Here is a 21,957-nt window from a genome sequence, read left to right on the forward strand (position 1 = left end):
TGCATTGTTACACTGATGAAGTCAAATGTCTGTTTTATTTCTGATGGCTCAAAAAGCCGGTTATTCTAAGATCTAGGGGGAAAAAATACTTTTAAAAAGTGTTACTTCAAGAACTGTCCAGTAAGTTTCCTTGGCTTGTCTTTTCAGTGAGGTGCTGTGTAATGGGAGTTTCCATGAACTCATGAAACAGGATGGCAGAGGGTTAATTTCTCTCTTGGAGTCTTCTCCTCTTTGTCAAATAGCTTTGTGTTTGCTATCGGCTTCAAAAAGCTCCAAAATATGATTCCCTCCAGTTTTTAATAATATCAAAGATTGGGCCCAAGCATGGTTTACTTCTGCCTGTGTTTCACAATCTCATTATTTAAAGAGGTGTATTATCACCACTCAAGTCTTCCAGCTCAAGATTTGCGCAGGACTGTGCCTTCTTGTGAATGAAGGGACATCATTCCTGGCCACAGGCCCGGCTTGGCTCCATCTCTCTTGCACAAAGTCACTCCTGTTTCACGCATGAGAGCTCCACACTTCTCCAGGTCAAGCTGGTATGGCATAGTGACCTGCAATGCTCTTTCCTTCATCAATTTCCAACTCTGGTGTTGGTTAACTCCAGATTCCCTACCCTCCATTGGGAAGGACTCTAAAATTCTCTAGTTTTACAGTGTCTTACAAAATTAAACATATTCTTAACATATGAACCAGCAGATCATACTCAAGATTTTACCCAAATGAGTTGAAAGCTTTCATCCATGCCAAAGCCTGCACTTGGGATGTTTAAAGCAGCTTTACCCAGAGTTGTCAAAACCTGGGAGCAACCAAGCTGCTATTCAGGAGGCAAGTGGACAATCTGTGGGAAACTGAGGTGATGGAGTATCATTTGGTGCTAAAAACGAACGAGCTCTCAAGCCGTGAAAAGACCCAGAGGAATCTTAGGTGCATATTACTAAGTGAAAGACGACAGTCTGAAAAGACCACATCCTGTAGGATTCCAACTATGTGTCATTCTGGGAAAGGTAAAACCATGAAGACAATGAAGACGTCTGTGGTTGCCAGAGGCTGAGGGGCTAGAGGGATGGACAGGCCGATCAGAAGGTTTTTAGGGCAGTGAAAATACTCTGTGCGGTACTACAGTGGTGGATACGTGTCATTACATATTTGTTCAAACACACAGTGAACAGCACCGGAAATGAACCCTGATGTAAACTATGGACTTTGGGTGTTCGTGATGTGTCCGTGTAGGTCCACTGATTGGAACAAATGTGCCACTCCCATGGGGGGGTCCTGCTGTGAGTGTGTGGGGGGAGGGATAGGAGGTATACAGAAATTCTCTGTACCTTATACTCAACTTCGCAGTGAACCTAAGGTTGCTTTCAAAAATAGTCTATTTTTCGGGGGTGCCTGGGTGGCTCAGTTGGATAAATATCTGACCCAAGGGTCCTGGGTCCTGGACCCAGGGTGTTCCTCCCCACATTGAAGGAGTCTGCTTCTCCTGATTCTCCTGCTTCTCCTTCTGCCCCTCCCTTGCTTGCTCTAATAAATAAATGTATTTTTTAAAAGGTCTTTTTTTTTGAAAAAAGTAGTTTTACGTTTTGTTACAAACAAACAAACAAACAAAAAAGACCATGCAATCCTTGCAGAATGGTTGTTAACAAAACTCAAATACCAAGTGGCCAGGAAGCATTGTCCCAAATGCCTTTAAAGGCATATTCTCACAATGTTAATCCTTCAAGTACACTTGGCTTTAGGTTAAAAGAACACATCAAATGTTATATAATCACACAGGCATGTGAGTCGTATACAATTGCGTTCTTGCACATAATTATAAAGCTATCAGTTTACTCTGTGCAAACATATATGCTAAGCTAAATTTATCATCTTCTAACGTCACCTCTGCTCCTGCTTGGTTTTCAGACTGCCCAAGTTTTATATTTCCACTTTCCCTAAGTCCCTCTTCAGTTCCAATTCTCATCCTGTTTTTCTGTAAATCCAAGTCTTCTCCTAAAACTTCTCCGTATTTCTGGAAGACAACTTCTCCCGACAACCCCAGGAAAACCACCAGCATGATGTACTGATTTAGTTTATGAGAATAGTTTGATGTGTCGTTTATATTTGTCTTGTCTTTCTCTTAGTTTTTTTTTAATGTCTCAGCCAACGTAACTTTTTCAATGACTGGCTTATAAATTAATTGACGCTATTCAAAAATCCTGAGTATAAAAATTTCTAGAGCAGACTTTTCAACCTAAGGTCCTTTATGGAAATCATAAAAATCTGTTTTGAAAATAGGTGGTTTTCTCTTTTCCAAATATAAAAACATACTACTAAATATGTTTTGAGCCCCTAAATGCCCCCCCCTAGATTACTTTTCCCCCAGAGACTGATACCATCAGCCTCCTGGATGAAGAGTAACCACTGCAGGGTGACGTGGCTGATACTGAGTGCACACCCACCAGGAAAAGTTCCCCTCCCTCCACCTCTCTACACCCTCCAACAACGAGGCCACTAGAGATCCTGAAGGAAGGTCTGGGGAGCCACCTGTCCTGGTGTTCACCTCCTGACAGAAGAGTCATAGGTATAACACTCACTGCACAAAGGTGAGTTGCTTGTTTTTTTTATTAAATAATACATTCAAAGTATAAAAGTTGCCTAGGTACAAACGAGTTACAGAGTAATGCATACAAGCACTATGGACTACATGTGACAATTCTGTTTAGCTTCTATTGTGATGATTTTATATCAGTGATCAGCATTATAAACTCCAGCATTTTTTAAAAATCTAATCCTGCATGGTTCTAATTCCTGAGGTAAACTTAGCATCCACTGCCAACATCCTTGGATGAAAACCAAGTCCTCTGAGAATTCAGATATTTATATTCCCACATATAATACAATGGAATTCATAATTGTTATCAGATACTACAGATTTAATTTAAAAAATGGAAATGAGCCCTTATAGTACACTTCTACATCTATATATGTAATTCTAGGTCATCAATTGGGCCTCTCAAAAATCCTCTGACTTGTAAAGTATGGCTTAAGGGGATTTCTTTAATAATTTTCTTCATTCAAGTAAAAATTCCTGGTTAATCTGTAAGGACCAACCAACACCAAACATAAACTCAAAAGTTTCAATAATTTCCAAAGACAGCACAGAATCAACACCCTGAAGGGAATGCCAATTTTGCTATTGACAGCCCTTCTCACCTGTCCTGTGGAAAACATTCAAGTTCCGTCTGAATATACTTTATGACTTTTGCCAATCAAGGGCTATTATAATAGCTGTTGTTAGGGACATTAGTCTGTAGACTCCACGTTATAAAAATGTTGTAGTAAATATCAAATAGCATTTTAAAGATAGCACAGCAAGAACTCTTACCGTTTTTCTATCTCAAGAATAAAAAATTGACATGTCATGAGATTTAGAGTCCAGATAGGTAGGGACTAGCTCTTTCATAGCTCATCTTGTAATTGCACAGCTGAGGGCCACATGGAGGCTAAACAAAGCTATCCTTTAAAAGGTGCTTTCTGGTATTTCTCCTAAAGCCTGTCTCTTCATGCTTATTCCACATTCTTTGTATAATAAAATAAACTCTTTGTTTTACTTACAGCAAAATTAAAAGAATTATTTCCCCCTCTACCTTTTAATTAAATCTTCCAGTAGGAGCCAAAATGGTCTAAGGAAAGAAAAAGTACATTGTTACCTAGTTTAGAAGTTCAAATTTAGATGGTAATTCAGATATTCAAACCAAATTATAAATGGTTATCTGAAAAATCACTAATCGTAAACAACAAAAAAAATCAAACTACATAGGAATTCATTTTTTCTGGCTTTAATGTTCTTTCAAATGCTTTTTAAAAACATAAATGAATTTTTCTACAAATCCATATAATTCCAGCCTGAAGGAAATGTAATCAATGTAATCTTGTTAAAGGGCAGAGCATATGGCTATAAAGACCTGAATCTTGTTTTTTTGGAGAATATACAGGGTACTAAAAAGTCCTTCCAGTTCTCACAAATTTAAAAACCTTTAAAATTCTTTCTAAAGAAACAATGCATTTTCTTTCGAGTCAAATCCAACAAGCTAGATGACAGAGTTAGCTTTTACTCACAAATGTAGTGGGCTAAATGTTTTGCAGAAACCCGATTTTCTACAAATATTAGTGATATATTTTGGTAATGTTGGGAGAATAAATACATTACTTAATACACACAATTTTTTTTCTTTTAATACATACAATTTTAAGACAAAAGATGACCCGAATGGAAAGGTCATCTCTTCACTGCTTGAGAAACAAGAGGATCTTCCATATTAGTACTGTTCCCCTTCTCTTTTTGTAAGTGGTCATCTGAAATGAACAGAAATAAACGTCAGTACTTATTCCAAGTCAAAGTAGGCAGTGTGCAGACATATCTACATATATTTTCAGATGTTACATATTTAATATTGTATGAGTTCTTTAGGTGGTTTAGGACAATGAAATCAACTCACCATTTTTAAAACATTACTGAAGAAATCAGAAACGTTTAGTACTAAAGACTCACTCTCAAGTGTTTTCTCTTTAAGATTTTATTTATGTATTTAAGAAAGAGCAAGAAAGTGAGGGTACAAAGGGAGAGGGAGAAGCAGACTCTCTGCTGAGTGGGGAGCCCTACACAGGGCTCAATCCCAGGACCCTGGGAGCAGATTGAGCCACCCGAGCGCCCCTCTAAAATGTTTTTAAAGGAATAGAGAGCACCTTGGAGTAAACCCAAGTGTAAGGAGCAGTTATAAACTTCTCTCACATGATACGTATGGAATGGAATCCATGAGAAAGGACAGAGTGTTCAATTAGCATTTTGAGGGATGCCAAAGTTCTTCAACTAAAAAGAAAGGAGGAAAAAAAAACAAAAACAAAAAAACTCTATCTTCAAATAGAAATGCCTCTAGCAGCACCATCTTGTGGCAAAACAAACTAGCAGAGTTTACATTTTCCTAACCCAAATCAGAAAAGTATCCAAGAAACTATAGAAAATGTTCTTCAAGCAAAGACACAATAAAGGTCCCTGAGAGTTCGGAAAAGCCCAGAGCCCCTGTGACCACCCCCTGTGCTCTGACAATAGAAGAGGCCCTAGTCACTTTTGCTGAATTTCTTTTGTCATAGGGAGCAAGGGGTAGAGGGCAGAAGTACCCTGAATTAAAAGAACCTGAAGAGATTTACTAGCCAAATCCAACAAAAATGCAAGGCAAAGCTAAATTCTGAGAAATTGTGGAAACCTGAAAATATTCCGAAGACACTTTTACAATGGAAAAACCCATTTTTTATGATTTTGATGACAGGAGAAAAAGAACACAAATTTAGAATTTAGACAGTTGTTAGAAACATCCAGCTTTAGCACCAAAAACATACTGGATTTTCTAATTCTTTTTTTTTTATTTATTTTTTATTGGTGTTCAATTTACCAACATACAGAATAACTCCCAGTGCCCGTCACCCATTCACTCCCACCCCCCGCCCTCTTCCCCTTCTACCACCCCTAGTTCGTTTCCCAGAGTTAGCAGTCTTTACGTTCTGTCTCCCTTTCTGATATTTCCCACACATTAGGATTTTCTAATTCTAAAGACAATCTGCTTCTACATCCTGCCTGGCCGGGCCACAGCAGCTGATCGCCCTCATAAAGAATGGAGACTGTAGGTCTGGGTCACAGAGGACTATCCCCCTCAGTTTTAGGCAGCTTTGTTGGACAGAACAAAATTAACAATACCCTGAGACCATAATAACCATTTTAAGTTTTCTAGAAAAGCAGTATTAAGAAGTATGTTATTCATGGGCTTCATAGAAGTGTATTAAAGTTGCGCTGATAATGATTTTCTCTTTTATGAGATACCTGATCTTTTAATTATTGCAAGAACTACTTTGCCTCTAATATTTTAAGCTCTAACAGCAGCAGCACTAATCAACTGGTTACCATCCCAAAGGCATGTGTGCCTACATAAGCCCGGTTCATTTTTTTCAGCACTTCGATAAAAGAAGAGTTTTCCCGTTGGCATGCTTTAGACAGGTTCACAGAAAAGATGATTTCATTTTAGTGTTTTGTATTTCAGCTGGATGAGCTTCTGTAGAAATCAGGTTATTGTAATCTGAATAATTATTTTAAGATCTTTGTAACCTTTCAATGTTGTCAAATAAAACGTGTTTCTATCAAACACTAAGCTAGAATTGAGAAAGTAAATGCTGAAGTGTGTTACTGGGACAAAATGCCATTTTTGGCTGGCAATTCTTCACAAATCATTGCACAAAGAGTTCATTGTTATCAAGAAAATTTCTGAAGGTCAAGAAAAATAATTACCAAAATCCCTATTCTTCTGTTAGTGCAGCAGTCCTCCTCACCTCTGAGCCTGGCATGGAGCTTTCCACCGAACACGCACCCACAGTTCTACTAACCTGAACTGGATTCTCTGATGTCTCTGAAGGCCCCAGAGCAACTAATGCACTCTCCTCCCTCACCCTTTGTCTCCCTTTTTCTTCCCCTCTCTCCCCCCACACCAGCCCTCCCACCTCCTCAGTGTAAAGCTACCACTAGCTATTCTGTGACCCACATCTCAAAAGAATAGAACTGAGTTAAGAAATAAATACTCTGTTACTTGTAACTTTGTTTTAAGTCATTAGCCATGAATGAGATTGATTATGTTTACAAGCCATGCAAGGACATGGATAGAGCTAGAGGGTATCATGCCAAGCAAAGTAAGTCAGGGAAAGACAAATACCAATGATGTCACTCACACGTGGAATTTAAGAAACAAATGAACAAAGGAAGAAAAAAGACAAATAAAAAAAACACTGAACTCTAGAGAACACACAGACGGTTCCCAGAGAGGAGGTGGGGGGTGGATGGGGTAAATAGGTGATGGGGGTTAAGGAGGGCACTTCTGGTGATAAGCACGCCAGTGGGGTGCTGAATTACTATATTGTACACCTGAAAATAAACAAATAAAAATAAAGAGCTTACAAGCCAGGAAAGTGATTTCTCAAGATGTTATTTTTCCTTATAGAACTGAAAGAACCCAAGTCATGGGTTTGCCATGTTAGCAAGTGTTCACATGTACAATATCCCCTGGTGGCAATTAAATAGAGATGCTGGTATTATCATTTATTCTTGGTGGGCATGTAAATTGGTAAAGCCTTTTTGGAGGGGAATGAGACAGTATCTACTACGTTTTTGTTTTTTTTTTTTTTTAAAGATTTTAATTTATTTATTCATGAGAGACACACGCAGAGGAAGAAGAAGCAGGCTCCATGCAGGGAGCCCGACGTGGGACTTGATCCTGGGTCTCCAGGATCACAACCTGGGCCGAAGGCGGCGCTAAACCGCTGAGCCACCTGGGCTGCCCTCTACTACATTTTTTAATGGGCACAGGCTTTGAACCACCAATTGTACTTCTAGGGTGTCCACACCAGAGAAATACTTGTGTGGACGAAGAAGTAACTCTACACTGCAATATGGTAAAAGCGAACAATTAAGAATACAAAAGTACATCAGTAGAGGATGATTAGCAATACTATGCCATAATATACCAAGTTAAGAATGAGGTCAAAGAAGCTCTACACACTTCGACAAGACAAGTGAAAACAAAGTGAATGGCAGGAGCACAGAGAGCAGCAATATGTATAAATCTACATGCGCCAAAATGAGTCTGGAAGGAGATCCCACCCTTCCAGCTGCTGACAGGGACCTTCCACGGGAGGGACAGAGACTGGGGAGTTAGGGACAGACAGGAGGGAAGAGAGTCAAGGGAATTCTACACTGTATGATGTGAATGTTTAGAGATTGACTCATGCACTTGTGTGTTTTGTTTTGCTTTTTAAGTACTCGTCAAATAGTAGGCACCAAGCCCTGAAAAGGGAACTAGGAAAACTTCTTTACATTCTTTAATGGGAAAAGTGTATAGGAATAGCACTTGGAGGTGCTGATTTGGTTAAAAATGATCAGCTGCAAGCTTCAGAGGAGTTACAACCTCTCAGTCCTGGTTTTCTCAACTGCTGGGTAAGGAGGCAGGAATGATTTCTTTTCCATTGCTCCATCAGCTCAGCATTCTAAGATACAGAAATGAACAGCTCCTAGTGAAATCAGAAATAACCTCCAAAGGTGGTCACCTTGCTTCACAAATACTTCAATATCAGATCTTAGGAGACACAGCAAATATTTAACGTGATCAGTACTGCTCACAGCAGTTCATGAAAACTAAGAGGTGGGACGCCTGGGGGGCTCAGTGGCTGAGCATCTGCCTTCAGCTCAGGGTCCTGGGATCAAGTCCCATGTCGGGCTCCCTGGGGAGAGTCTGCTTCTCCTTTTGCCTGTGTCTCTGCCTCTTTCTGTGTGTCTCTCATGAATAAATAAATAAAATATTTAAAGAAAAAAAACTACGAGAGGCAATTTGTATTCTAGATGTTTCCTGTAAGTTTATTTCAACGTTCTTTAAGATTTAGATTTGCTCTGCTAATCTGATGCCTGAGCCTCAGCTCTGACTGTCCTTCTGAGAAAGAGATTAAATCTACCAAGGTTGGGAAGGAGCTATAAACCATTCAGTTCAGATGATCAAACTGAGATCCTATTGCTGATGTGATCAAAACAAATGAAAGCTCATTAAAGAGTAAACATTCTGAAAACAACAGGGGCTATGCTCCTAGGAATTTAGTTGTAGGTAACTGTCAGTCTTTCACAAACAGTACCCTAAGAATGCAAAGGATATAGACACCTGTGACTTCTCTATCTGTACTCAGTAATCTTGCCTTTCTTCAGTCTTGAAGGGGGAAAAGTGATGACTTGATAAAAGGCTATTTCTTCAGTATGCTAATGATCTAAGCTGCTCCAAAAGAGTACAAATCTCTGTGAAAATCAGGTTTTTCCATATTTTAGCATAGAAAGAGTGCCTAAGAATTTTGTCCACTCTCCCATCCCAAGATTCTCCTTCCAAAAAGCATTTTGTTTCTTGAAGAATAAGTAACACAGACTCAAACTTTATTAGATGGAAGTAGAATTAAACTATAACTCAAAAGCTCAGGAAAAACTATTCCTGAGAGAAAGATATTTAAGAACAAAACAATACTTGCGGCACCTGGCTGGCTCAGTCAGTGAAGCGTGTGACTCCTGATCTTGGGGTTGTGGGGTCCAAGCCCCATGTTGGGTATGTGCATTACTTAAAAATCTTAAAAGATTTTTTTTTAAACAAAAGAAGAACAAATGCTTGCTGACAGCTAAATGATGAATCTCAGGAAATTCATACCCCTTTGCTTTCTTCTGCTAGGCTGTCCACCAAGATTTGGGTTTGGAGGCTGAAGTGAAGACCCTCTCAGGAATGGATTTTGGAGGTCATCCTTCGTTCTGTGTAAAAAATGAGCTAAAATTCCATATAAAAGAGGTCTGTAGCAGGAAGAAAACCAATTAAAAATCAATTAAAATTGCAGATACAGGAAAAGCTTAAAACCTCTATTCTTTAAGGCTTCCTCTGCCACCAAAATGGCCACGTAATTTTCAAAACTTAAAAGAAAGAAGATGCACGGTTACTATCCAAATCGCAAACTCTTTGAGCTTTTTAAAATATAAGAGTACCATTTAAGTTGAAAGACAATTTAAAAACCCAGAGAACCCATGTTAACTATGTAAACATCACCCAAACTGAAACACAGTGTCATCAATACACAGGAATTCTGCTTTTCGACTTTCAAAGTCCAGTGGAAGATTTTCCAGTGCCTAGCACTATCTGATAGATACACAACAAGTATTCAGTAAACACTAAGTAGAAGAATAGATCCTTGCCTAAAGATCACATATGGGCAAAGCCAGACTGTCTAGGTTAAAATCCTGGATTCAGCACTTGACCTCAGCAAGATTCTTCATGTCCCCAGCCTTCTCCATGTTTCTTCCTCTATAAATGAGAATAAGCGTAGCCCTTACCTTCAAGGGTTGCTGTGGACCAAATGAGCCAATAAATATCAAGTGTTTAGAACTGTGCCTGGCACATATTAAATGGTATTATGAATGTTAGCTATTCAGCAGTTGGGTTAGAATTGATATTTAACAAGCTATTTTTTGGGAGGCAGGGCCCATTAAAAAAGCTACTTTTACATTTTACAAAATACTCTAACCTCTCTCCATTTTATCTTCACTTTGTGGATAAATGAGAATACCACAGCTCAGGGAAGATTTAGAGATTCCTTAGTAAGTAAACAAACTTTCTACTTGAACCCCAAGTCCTATATTCTTCTCACGACAATATGCTGCTGGTGATTTCTATTAGTCCCCCTGCAGAAAGGGAAGCTACCTGCTGACAATGAAGACAGGTACTACAGAAATGTTTTCGTTTCTAATCTCATCACTGAAGATACAATTTCACGGATTTTTTTTTTTTTGAGATATTTATTAGTTGACGTGATAGATTAAAGTAGGACATGCCTTTCTCTTCACACAGTGGAACCTAACTGCCCTCCCCTGGAGTGTGGGCTCAAGTCACTTCTATGAACCAAATAAGGTATTCAGTGACAGTGCTGTGCAGCTTCCAAGACTAGGTCATAAAGCACTGTGCACTGTGGTCTCCTCCATGCCTTCTCTCTGGGGAAGTCTGTGCCATGTCATGAGGACGCTCAAGCTGTCCCAGGGAAAGGTACACGTGGAAGGAATGGTCTCGTGGGAGCGAGCCACACAGAAGGGGATCCTGCAGCCCTAGCCAGGCCTTCAGACCAGGGCCTCCCTGCCTACATTGTAACTGGAATCTCCAGAGAAATGCTGAGCATCAGAAGCACCCTGAGATTCCTGACCTACTACAGATAATAAATGATTGTTTCAAGCTACCAAATTCTGGGGCACTCAGTTAGGCAGCAATAACTGCTTGCATGCCAACTTCTCCAGATCATGAGGAAAGCAGGAAAGTAGGTTTCTCTATTTAAGATGCCCAACTCTTATGAAAGGAATATATCTTACATTGTAACTCTCATAACCAGGAATGTAAGATCTGTCTTTTCATTTAATTTTAAACCCATGTTTCCCAATGAGCTAACAGGTTCAAGAAGATTTTTAAGTTTCAACAATTTTGTTCTTAAATTAACATCAATGAAGTTTTAACATTAAAAATTTTTAAGACTCAGATACTTTTTAATGTTATTAGAAAATACATAGCTTACATGTTTAATCCATGAATTCATGGATATTAAGATTTTTTTTAAATAAAAGTTCAGGGATCCCTGGGTGGCACAGCGGTTTGGCACCTGCCTTTGGCCCAGGGTGCGATCCTGGAGACCCGGGATCGAATCCCACGTCGGGCTCCCGGTGCATGGAGCCTGCTTTTCCCTCTGCCTGTGTCTCTGCCCCTCTCTCTCTCTCTCTGTGTGTGACCATGATAAATAAATAAAAATAAAAATTTTTTAAAAATAAATAAAATAAAATAAAAGTTAAAAAAAGATTTTAAGTTCGGCTTTATAATTACCTTATTTGCAATGCTGAAACACAAAAACTCTGAAAACTAGTTTTCTTCATAAATTTGGCACAAACTGTTGGTAGCATGGCTGGACCTAACCAGGGCTATTATATATTTTTATTGTACTCTGTGAAAATTCTTAAGCTTCCCTGAAAAACTATCAGTATATTTATGGAGTCACTGTATGTTCACACCGGCACATACACCTAGTATTTGGTATACTTGCCATATTACCTTTTTTCTCCCAGCTTTACTGAGGTATAACTGAGAAATAAAATTATAAGGTATTTAAAGTGTACCACACGATGATCTGATATACATATACACACACACTGTGAAGGAATTCCTCTCATTGACTTAACATACCCATCACCTCACCCATTTACTTTTGTGTGTGCTACTTTCATGGATGAAAAAACGTTTAAGTTCTACTCTCTTAGCAAATTTCAACTATACAATCCATGTTACTTTCCAAAATCTGAAAAGTTTACAATGGAGGGGTTTTGTTTTGTTTTGAATGTAGACTCCACACCCAGCATGGAGCCCAGTGGGGGCTTTGTACTCAAGACCTGAACTGAGATTAAGAGTCAGACGCTTAGCCGACTGAACCACTCAGGCAGTCCTATAGCAGAAATGTTTTAAACAGAGCAGTAACTGCCTTTCAGAAAGCAAACTGTTGGCAGTATGAAGGTAAGTTGGAAAGAAAGTGCCTAGAGACAGACAAAGCAGACAGATGGCTTCTAAACAGTGCAGGGCAGTGGGAAGGGACAGGGAACACTGTGAAGCAGAAGTGACGGAACCCACAAGGTGACTGGTAGAGAGAGGGGAAAGAGCCACAGATGGAAGTAGACTCCGAGTTTAAGACCCTAATGGCTAGATAAGGAACACACAAGGTGGGTTTAAGGAGGTGAAAATAACACATTTAGATTTTGGACACACGGAGTTTGAGATGCCAGCAGAAATGTGGGCCCACACTTCAGGGTGTCTGTTGGGTTTAAAGACACTGGGCAGCCTGGGTGGCTCAGCAGTTTAGCACCGCCTTCAGCTCAGGGCGTGATCCTGAAGACCTGGGATCGAGTCCCACATCCGGCTCCCTGTATGGAGCCTGCTTCTCCCTCTGCCTGTGTCTCTGCCACTCTCTCTCTCTCATGAATAAATCTCAAAAAAAGAAAAAAAAAATAGAGTCACCAACATAGAGGCATCATTAAAGACTCAGGCATACTTGGAAAAGTGGGCAAGGGGAGAAGGAGGACAAAACCTGGAGACTGCTCACGATCTAAGGGAACCCTAAACGAGCCAAAGAAGAAACTGAGAACACTATTAGGGAAGGGAAAACCTAGACAGTAAAGGGTCAAAAAAGACAAGTGACAAAAAGTATCTTAAGAGGCAACAGTCACTATTACAAAATGCTACAGAAACTCAAGCAAAATTGAGTTTCTTAAACTGGAAATACAGATGTATACCCACCTTGGTGCCAGGGACTTAGGACAAAGCACAGGATAAAGGGGGCATATGATTCTGGATTATTAACGGTATAAAGATTTGCGGGAGATTTCAATCTAATTGGTATGTCATTTATAGCATTTGTAAGGTAAAACAGATAATTATACCATGAAGCAGAAAGAAAAAATTCAAGAAATTTTCAGAAAGAGAAAACATAAGACTTCAAAGAAAATTCTTGCCAGGAAAGGGCTGTTTTCAGCTATGTCCCCTGGCCTCCTAGGTACAATTGTATTTGTGTGTGTGTGTGTGTGCGCCATTCAAGGATCCTCTGGAAAAAGTTTGAGCGACCTTGAGGGAGGAAAAGAACTAAGAAACTACCTGAAAGTAGTCGCCCTTCTTTTCAAGAGCACAGTTTCAGTATAAATGGTGAGGGAAGAATTTTTGATATGCACAGAAGGCAAAAGAGGGGAGAGAAACAAAATGAAAGCAGATGGCTGGTTATCACTAAGTTCAGTGGTAAAAATGATTTGACCGGTATTTTTTTAGATCTGAGTATATTCCTAGGTTTAAATGGAGGAAATAATCAGAAGAGTTGAAATAATCAGAAGAGTTTGACGTGAGAAAAAAAACAACTGATAGAGCAAAGCCTGAGAAGACAAAAAAGGATGCATCAAGAAGCCAAGAAGAGTGACCCTTACTTAGCAAGACAGAGGTTCGGTCCTCTGGAACTATGGGAATTCTAGCTCAAGAGCAGATGCCTTGTCTTATTTGGATTTGGTGCAGTGTTAGACACACACTCGAACCAAATAAATTCCTGCTCAATTAAAATGAAATAAAGCCACTAATACATGATTAGGACTACAAAATAGTAATAACTAAAAACTTATTTTTACGTTTTTATTTAAAAAAATTTTATTTAAAAAAGCTTACATTGTATCATCCTTTGATTCTTCAAATGCATTTAGTTCACGGATAAGAAATGGTCTGTCCAATGGAACTACAGGTTGACCAGATTCTGGAAGAAAAATTGTATAAGTCTTTATTCTTCTAAAAAGCACATATGATTTTGATAAGAACCACTTACCAGGTATACAGACTTTTCAGATTTTGGGAGGGTGATAATGGCACATTCCAAGGCACATCTATGTGATTTTATGATTTTCAAAGTATCATTTTGTTATACATATAACTATTTTTTTAAAAGATTTTATTTATTTATTCATGAGAGATACAGAGAGAGAGGCAGAGACACAGGCAGAGGGAGAAGCAGGCTCCATGCAGGGAGCCTGATGTGGGACTTGATCCCGAGTCCCCAGGACCATGCCCTGGGCTGAAGATGGCGCTAAACCACTGAGCCACCAGGGCTGCCCGTTATATATATAACTTAACAGGATTTAACATAAATTCATTTTTTAAATCCCCCAATTTTTTGTTGGGAACATACTGCTTCTGCATAATGGACTTCAGAAGGCCTTTTTTTTTTTTTGAGAAGCCCACAAGTTAAATACAGGACAGGAACAATATTTATTTGGTAGCAATAATTCTAAAAGTAAAATTAACCCAAATATGAAGTGCTGGCAGGGATACAAGGCAACTGGATACTCTCATACTTTGCTTTGCTAGTAGCAGAGCAAAATGGTATAGCCACTTTGGAAAACAGCTGAGCCGTTTCTTATAAAGGTGAGCATGTTCTTAATCACAAACAACTGCAATCCCACTCTTACCTCCTTACTCAAGAGAAATGAAAGCTTACCTTCACACAAAAACCTGTGTGTGAAATTTAGGGCAGCTGATTGATAATTGCCAAAAACTATAAACAACTGACCATCAACTGATAATAGATAAATCGGCACAGCCATACAAAGGAATGCTATTCAGGGGGAAAAAACCAACACAGCTAAATCTCAAATGCATTATGCTAAGTGAAAGGAAGCGGACTCAAAAGGCTACAACCTGAATGGGCTCATTTACAGGACATTCTGGAAAAGGCAAATATTAGGAACGAAAACAACAGATCAGTGGTTGCTAGGGGTTGGTAGCTGAAGAAGTTAACTACAACAGGGCAGAGAGAATGTTTTGAGGTGATAAAAATATCTATATTGTGATTTTAACTGAGGTGGTAGTTACACAACTGTATGCATTTGGTAAAATCCATAGAACTGTATACTAAAAAAGGTATAATGCATTATTAATTACACCTCAGTTTTTTAAAAAAGCCAAGACACCTAACATGAAACTTGACTATTGTGACTACTTTTTATTCTAGGGAAGCCCAGGTCCAAGACCTAATTCATTATATTTTCATAATGTTCTTCTTTTCTGAGTATTAATAGTATTATACACCCATCTCTAACTAAGGAAAGTGGGGGCTAATACGAAGATTCTTAGACCTCTAAAAATCACCGGTTTTGGGCAGCCTGGGTGGCTCAGTGGTTTAGCACTGCCTTCAGCCCAGGTTGTGATCCTGGAGTCCCCGTGATGGAGTCCCACGTCGGGCTCCCTGCATGGAGCCTGCTTCTCCCTCTGCCTGTGTCTCTGCCTCTCTCTCTCTCTCTCTCTGCATCTCTCATGAATAAATAAATAAATAAATAAAATCTTTAAAAAAAAAATCACCAGTCTTTACTCAGTTAAGGTATCATGCTTAACATTAAATAAAAGATCTAGAATATTAATTAAAAAATCTATTAAATGGAAAAGTTCCAACATCACAAAGAATTTATTCTCTCTTCCAAAATCGAATTCATGGTTTCTTTTCATTGATGAGGCAAGAGATAGTCTTAAAACACAGATTAATAAAAATTAAAGTCATCGTTCCAGTCCCGTGTCTCCCTCCAGTGCAGATGAAAATCTAACTTCACTACTATGCATTCCCTCCAGTTCTTTCTTTCTTCAGAAATAAAATAAGTGTATTTTAACCGAAATAAAATGAGAAATAGAATGAGATAAGTGTATTTTAACTTTTTTAACTCCCCAACATTTCTCTCCCTCCTATTGCTGTAGTGAGTTGGCGTTTACCTTCCTGATCCTTTTTAATTAGGTCCCACACTGAGTGCAGAGCCCAACTCGGGGCTCAAACCCACAGCCCTGAGATCAAAAGCTGAGCTGAGACCAAGAGTTGGATGCTCAACTGACTGAGCCAGACAGGCACCCCAGTTCACAACTGTTTTAAAATACCATGCTTTTACACACATTTCTATATATCCCTAACCTACAATATTAGCAATATTTTGAAGTTTTATCTCCAACCTTTCATATTTTTAATAAATAATATACACATCAAAACTGTGTGTATTCTTAATTTTAAAGTAGCCTCCATGCCCAGCATTGAACTCAGAACCATAAGATCAAGACCTGAGCTGAGATCAAGAGTTAGATGCTTAACCAACCGATCCCCCAAAACTGTGTATTTTTAAAGCATCTACATAGAAAAAGCTGGCAGCACACAAGTGTAAATCACTTTTAATTTTCAGAATCAGGAATACAAATGATTTTTCAAAGTACACATGAGTTTAAGTGTTTAGGTATTTATTTTCCCTTACAAAACAATAAGCCCCATGAGAATGTATTCAAGTTATGGAAAGAGCTCAGGAGATTTTTATGTCCCAGCCACTTGAACAATACTGTATGGTAATGGAATTAGATTTTCAGCCTAGCGGCCTAGGTGGCTCAGTGGTTGAGCTGAGGGGGTCTGCCTTCGGCTCAGAGCGTGATTCCAGAGTCCCAGGATCGAGTCCGACATCGGGCTCCCTGCATGGATCCTGCTTCTCCCTCTGCCTGTGTCTCTGCCTCTCTCTGTGTGTCTCTCATGATTAAATAAAATCTTAAAAAAAAAAAAAAAAAAAAAAAGATTTTCAGCCTAAATATTTCCTGAGAATTGAGGAAAGGAAAAAGCAGATTTTTGTTTCAGGCAAGTAATAATGACCTCTTACCTGATATGAGGACAGATGCTGTATACTTATATTTGTTGAATTCAAGATATTCCCGAATTAGTTCATTAATTATAAGGTTTTCATGAGACAATGGTGGTCGGGGTTCACTTTCATCATCTAGGGCATTGAATACTTCAGCTCGGATCCTTGCTTTTAAATGCCCCAATACTCCCCTTTTCTCCAAGGTGTCCTTTAAAACTGTTAAATATAAAACATTAATGCAGAATAAATTTGGTCATTCTTAGGTATACTTTGAAGAAAAATGTTTAAAAGGTAAATGGCCTAATAGCCATTGTTTTGATCTAAACAATATGCTGAATGGAAGTTATCCAATTATATCCTGTTTGTAATAAAAAATAAAGTTCTCAAGTTGCAATGATTTGCTATTTCAATATATTTAATCAAATTCAAGTTTATTTTTCCAAAATCATCACTGTAGGAAGCTATGGTCTGGTATACATCTTCAGTGAGGAACAAAAAGGGAGCACAGAATGTACTTAGCTTACCGGGGCCTGAAATTTACACTGTCTCCTATATTTTCAGGAGCGTTAATCACTGCAGACAGGTTCTGTGTCACTAAAAACCTCTGGTCTAGAAAGATGATTAAAGACATCAAGTGCATCCCATAAGGAATTTGTTGTCTTTTGATAAAAACCTTTGATATCCAGAATCCTTGGGGGATGGCCTATTCTGAACAAAAAGGTTTTTCTTTGGGTTTTGTTTGCTTTTTAAAGACACTTATGAGTTAACTTCCAAAAAAAAAACCCAAAAAACAAAAAACAGTAGGATTTGGAAATTTTAAGCCTAAATGAAATCTAACACATGGCTATACCACTGCCATTTTAAGGAATCTGGGATCTGTACGCTGAATGTAAACTAACCTCTTGATGAGCAAGGGTTATATTACAATATCAGCTGTGATAATGACATTTAACTATAAATACTGGTATGGACACTGGGGCAGAGAACTGAATTGGTATCATTCCTTGCAGTGGTCTAGGACCTTCTTTTTTCACACTGTCCCTAACGGCTAAATAACAAACCTAGACAATCAATATGTCTCATGCACAGTGATTAGAACATAGTAAAAGCTCAATAAATGCTACCTGGGAGCATAATACATTGCTGTATATTATTGGTGTAATAAACATATTTTACTACTGTACTGCACTCTGCCAAAGGCACCAAAATAAAGAAAAATTCATAAATAGGGCCCAAGGAGCTTATCCACATAGGCATAAACATAAAACCCCCATAAGCTTTAATACATAACAAAAACCTGGGCCATATGATTACAGAGACACTGTGTAGACTAAACTTTAACCTTTCTTGCCCCTTGTTTTTAAATCATCCCCTCAACCTTTTGGGCAGGTATGCAAGTACAGTTATCACCCAATCAGACATTGTAACAGGCCCATAAAAGGAAGGTCCAGCCTTATCATATTCTTGGGATCATAACCAAATGCGCTTCTTTAACTCCATCTTTGGAAATTAGATGGAAGAGATTTTCTTCCGCTGGCCAGGATCCTGTCCCAGTTACTCTGAATTTTTTTTTAAAGATTTATTTATTTATTTATTCATGATAGACATGGAGAGAAAGAGAGAGGCAGAGACACAGGCAGAGGGAGAAGCAGGCTCCATGCCGGGAGCCCAACACAGGACTCAATCCGGGGACTCCAGGATCACACCCTGGGCCAAACGCAGGCGCTAAACCGCTGAGCCACCCAGAGATCCCCCAATTACTCTGAATTTGCATGCAACATAACCTCAAACTCAGCAGAGAAATGAGAATTAATGAAGCTGGAATTAGGAAGCCTATCCTGTGTCATCACCAGCTTATGCCTCAGCTGCCCTCTGCAACATACGGAGTCCTACATCTCAGAGGCAGAACCAAGTGAGGTGGAAAATGTGAAAATGTTTAAAAAGGTAAAAGCCCAGGGGCACTCAGGTGGCTCAGTTGGTTAAGGACCAGACTCTTGATTTCAGCTCAGGTTATGATCTCAGGGTCCTGAGATGCAGCCTTGCATTGGGCTCTACAGTGGGGATGGAGCCTACTCAAGATTCTCTTTCTCCCTCTCCCTCTGCTCCTTCCCACTTGCCCCTCTTTAAGGAAAAAGAAAAAGGTAAAAGCCCATACAATGTAAAATGATTGAGTGGGAAATAAATTTTCAAGAAGTTTCTCTGGGGGCAGCCCCAGTGGTTCAGCGTTTTAGCGCCACCTTTGGCCGGGGGTATGATCCTGGGGATCCCGGATCGAGTCCCACATCAGGCTCCTGCATGGAGCCTGCTTCTCCCTTTGCCTGTGTCTCTGCCTCACTCTGTCTCTCATGAATAAATAAATAAATAAAATCTTAAAAAAAAACAAAGTTTCTCTGGAACACACAGCATATTCTGAAGTGGGAAATGCAGAAGAAAAAAACATAAAAGGATACATGTAGGGATATATCTGCATAGGACACTCCTAATCTCCTATTACATTTTCTTTTCAGGTTGCATACCAACTGAGTCTTAAACTTTCTCTAACTATGCTTAAAACTCTGTACCCTAGCAACAACTTCAGAAAGAGGTTCTTGGGATGCCTGGATGGCTCGGTGGTTGAGCTTTTTCTGCCTTTGGCTCAGATCCTGATCCCAGGGTTCTAGGATGGAGTTCTGCATCAGGCTGCCTGCAGGGAGCCTGCTTCTCCCTCTGCCTCCCTCTGTGTCTAATGAATAAATAAATGCAATCTTTAAAAAAAAAAAAAGAGGTTCTTAACCTGGCCTGATATCCCAAAGCATCTTTAAATCCTCTGATTTACAGTGAAGGTGACAAAACATGAGAGACACCTAACTCTGGGAAATGAACAAGGGGTGGTGGAAGGGGAGGTGGGCGTGGGGGTTTGGGGTGACTGGGTGATGGGCACTGAGTGGGGCACTTGGTGGGATGAGCACTGGGTGTTATGCTATATGTTGGCAAATTGAACACCAATAAAAAAGAAAAAAAAACAAAGAAAAAAAATCCTCTGATTTACACGTGTTATGGATTTCGTGCAGAGAGGGTGCTCGGATTCACTTAAAAGACTATTCCTTGTGGATAAAGGCATGCCTTTTTTTATGACCATTCATGAGCCCAATGCCCCAAATACACATTTGTATCAATGCTTACTGAACTCTACCCTCAAAAGAGATTCAACCCCTCCTCACTAGGTATTTAAGAATGACCTTTTTAGGGGCACCTGAGTGGCCCAGCGGTTGAGCATCTGCTGCCTTGGGCCCAGGGCGTGATCCTGGAGACCTGGGATTGAGTCCCCCATGGGGGCTCCTTGCAGGGAGCCTGCTTCTCCCTCAGACTGTGTCTCTGCCTCTTATGAATGAATAAATAAATAAAATCTTTTCTAAAAAAAATGACTCATTAAGAGCTCATTTAAGGTCCCTGAAAACCGGAACTAGTGTTCTTAATCGGGTAGCAGTATGACCCAGGGATGAAGACGTGGAGCTCCGGGAGGTGGGGAGAGCTGGGGGAGCAAACCCAGGTTCTCACGCACTGCCACGCACTGCCTCGCACTGCCTCTTTCTAGCTCGGTTACTTGGCGCGAGCTATTGCAACTCCCTGCACCTTCATTTCTCACGACCTACACAGGCCTAGGGTGTCACACAGACTCCACTGGGTAACACAGGGGGGCTGGGCAGGGCCTGACACGGAAGGCTCGGTCGCTTCTCGCCTCCGACTACTGTTCGCTGCTTGGACACCTCCGTTAAAACCAACGGTGCGGGGATCCCCGGGTGGCGCGGCGGTTTAGCGCCTGCCTTTGACCCAGGGCGCGATCCTGGAGTCCCGGGATCGAGTCCCACGTCGGGCTCCCGGCGTGGAGCCTGCTTCTCCCTCTGCCTGTGTCTCTGCCTCTCTCTGTGTGTCTCTATCATAAGTAAACAAATAAACCTTAAAAAAAAAAAAGTTTAAAAACCAACGGTGCGCAAACACCATCCCGCTCGATGACTCGCACCTTTGCGGAACTCTTGCTTGGGGGGGGGGGGGGGGGCGGGGGGGAGGACAAAAACAAAAACCACAGGAGCGTGGCCAGGGCAGGCCAGACCACTCTCCTACCTGCAGGCCTTCCCGACGGGGACCGGGACCCAACCCGCAGGGTGCGGCAAGGCTTCGGTGAGACAGGTAAGCTAATGGTTCGGGGTCGCGCCGAGGCCGGATCACGGAGGGGGACGAAATCCTCAGCCCCCGACGAAAGGGGCAGCCCAGAGCCTCGGCCCGACAGGGCTCCGACAAAAGCGCCGGAGGCCCACCGAGCAGGACTGCAGACCTCTCGGGAACCTGCGGGTCGCGCAGCATCTCCTCGGCTCGACGGCGCACCTGGGACCCGCCCAGCTGGTCCCGAGCAACCGCTTCTCTCCCCCAGGACCCCTCCCCCCGCCCCCGGCGCAGCGGCCGCCACGCCAGCCGGACGCCTTGCGGGCCCTGACGCCGCGCAGCGACCCCCGGAAAGGCTAACTCTGTGTTCCGCGCGCTCTCCTTCCAGCCCATCCTCTTCACGGGAGGAAGACCAGGCGCGGTTCACCCTGCACACCGCCCACTCGAACTCACCAGCCTTCAGCTCCGCGACAGTCGCCATCTTTCAACCGGCAGTCACGGGCGCGCGTCGGCTGTGCGCACGCGCAGCGCCGGTCTACAGCCAATAGGCGCGCCCCTCTCGCGCTGCTCAGTCCCGCCCCTTTCAGTTTTCGCCCTCCCGGATTGGGTGGGTGGTGACGGTCCGGAGGGATCCTACCAATCAGCGAGCTCTCTAGGTGCTGAGGGAGGAGGTGGGAGGAGCCGGCCCCGAGACCAGTTAGAGACCTCACCTGCAGATGCTGCCGGCTCTTTAGTGCTGCACTGTGGTTGATCAGTCCTTCCGTGCTCTGCCCACTGCTCATCGCTGCAGGCTCAGGGACTGATTGTCAATGGTTACCAAGTATTAAGCCTGTGTTTCTCAAACTTGAACGTGCCTCAGAATCACCTGGAAGATTTGTTAAAACATCACGGGGCCCCACCGCTGGGGTTTTTGATGTAGTCAAGCCAGGGTGAGATCTGAGAACTGCATTCCATTCCATTCCATTCCATTCCATTCCATTCCATTCCATTCTATTCATTATTTTATTTTAGAGAGACACAGT

At 41.1% G+C, this 21,957-nt stretch overlaps 1 protein-coding gene across 3 annotated transcripts; it reads right to left on the reverse strand.

The window, feature by feature from the left end:
* Positions 1–2,586: 2,586 nt before the first annotated feature.
* Positions 2,587–21,486, reverse strand: CEP20 (centrosomal protein 20). Of its 3 annotated transcripts, XM_077906737.1 has the most exons (5): positions 21,389–21,486; positions 16,814–17,011; positions 13,815–13,899; positions 9,255–9,391; positions 2,587–4,338 (listed from the first exon to the last, which is right to left on the reverse strand). In XM_077906737.1, exons 1-5 carry the CDS (start codon positions 21,414–21,416, stop codon positions 4,262–4,264), a joined length of 525 nt encoding a protein of 174 aa, XP_077762863.1. In that variant the 5' UTR covers positions 21,417–21,486; the 3' UTR covers positions 2,587–4,261. The 3 variants fall into 3 exon arrangements, with proteins under 3 accessions (XP_077762863.1, XP_077762865.1, XP_077762866.1); XM_077906739.1 differs by lacking the exon at positions 16,814–17,011 and having other exon boundaries at positions 21,389–21,458; XM_077906740.1 differs by lacking the exons at positions 2,587–4,338; positions 9,255–9,391 and having other exon boundaries at positions 13,811–13,899.
* Positions 21,487–21,957: the final 471 nt, after the last annotated feature.

The sequence above is a fragment of the Canis aureus genome, chromosome 8 (assembly GCF_053574225.1).
Source record: "Canis aureus isolate CA01 chromosome 8, VMU_Caureus_v.1.0, whole genome shotgun sequence".
Taxonomy (NCBI): domain Eukaryota; kingdom Metazoa; phylum Chordata; class Mammalia; order Carnivora; family Canidae; genus Canis; species Canis aureus.

Coding starts and splice junctions, on each gene's coding strand:
- CEP20 (XM_077906737.1), bottom strand. CDS start 21,416: ATGGCGACTGTCGCGGAGCTGAAGGCTG. Junction 13,900..16,813: donor AGCATCTGTCCTCATATCAG/GTAAGAGGTCAT, acceptor TTTTTCTTCCAG/AATCTGGTCAACCTGTAGTT. Junction 4,339..9,254: donor TAGCAGAAGAAAGCAAAGGG/GTATGAATTTCC, acceptor TGTTCATTTCAG/ATGACCACTTACAAAAAGAG.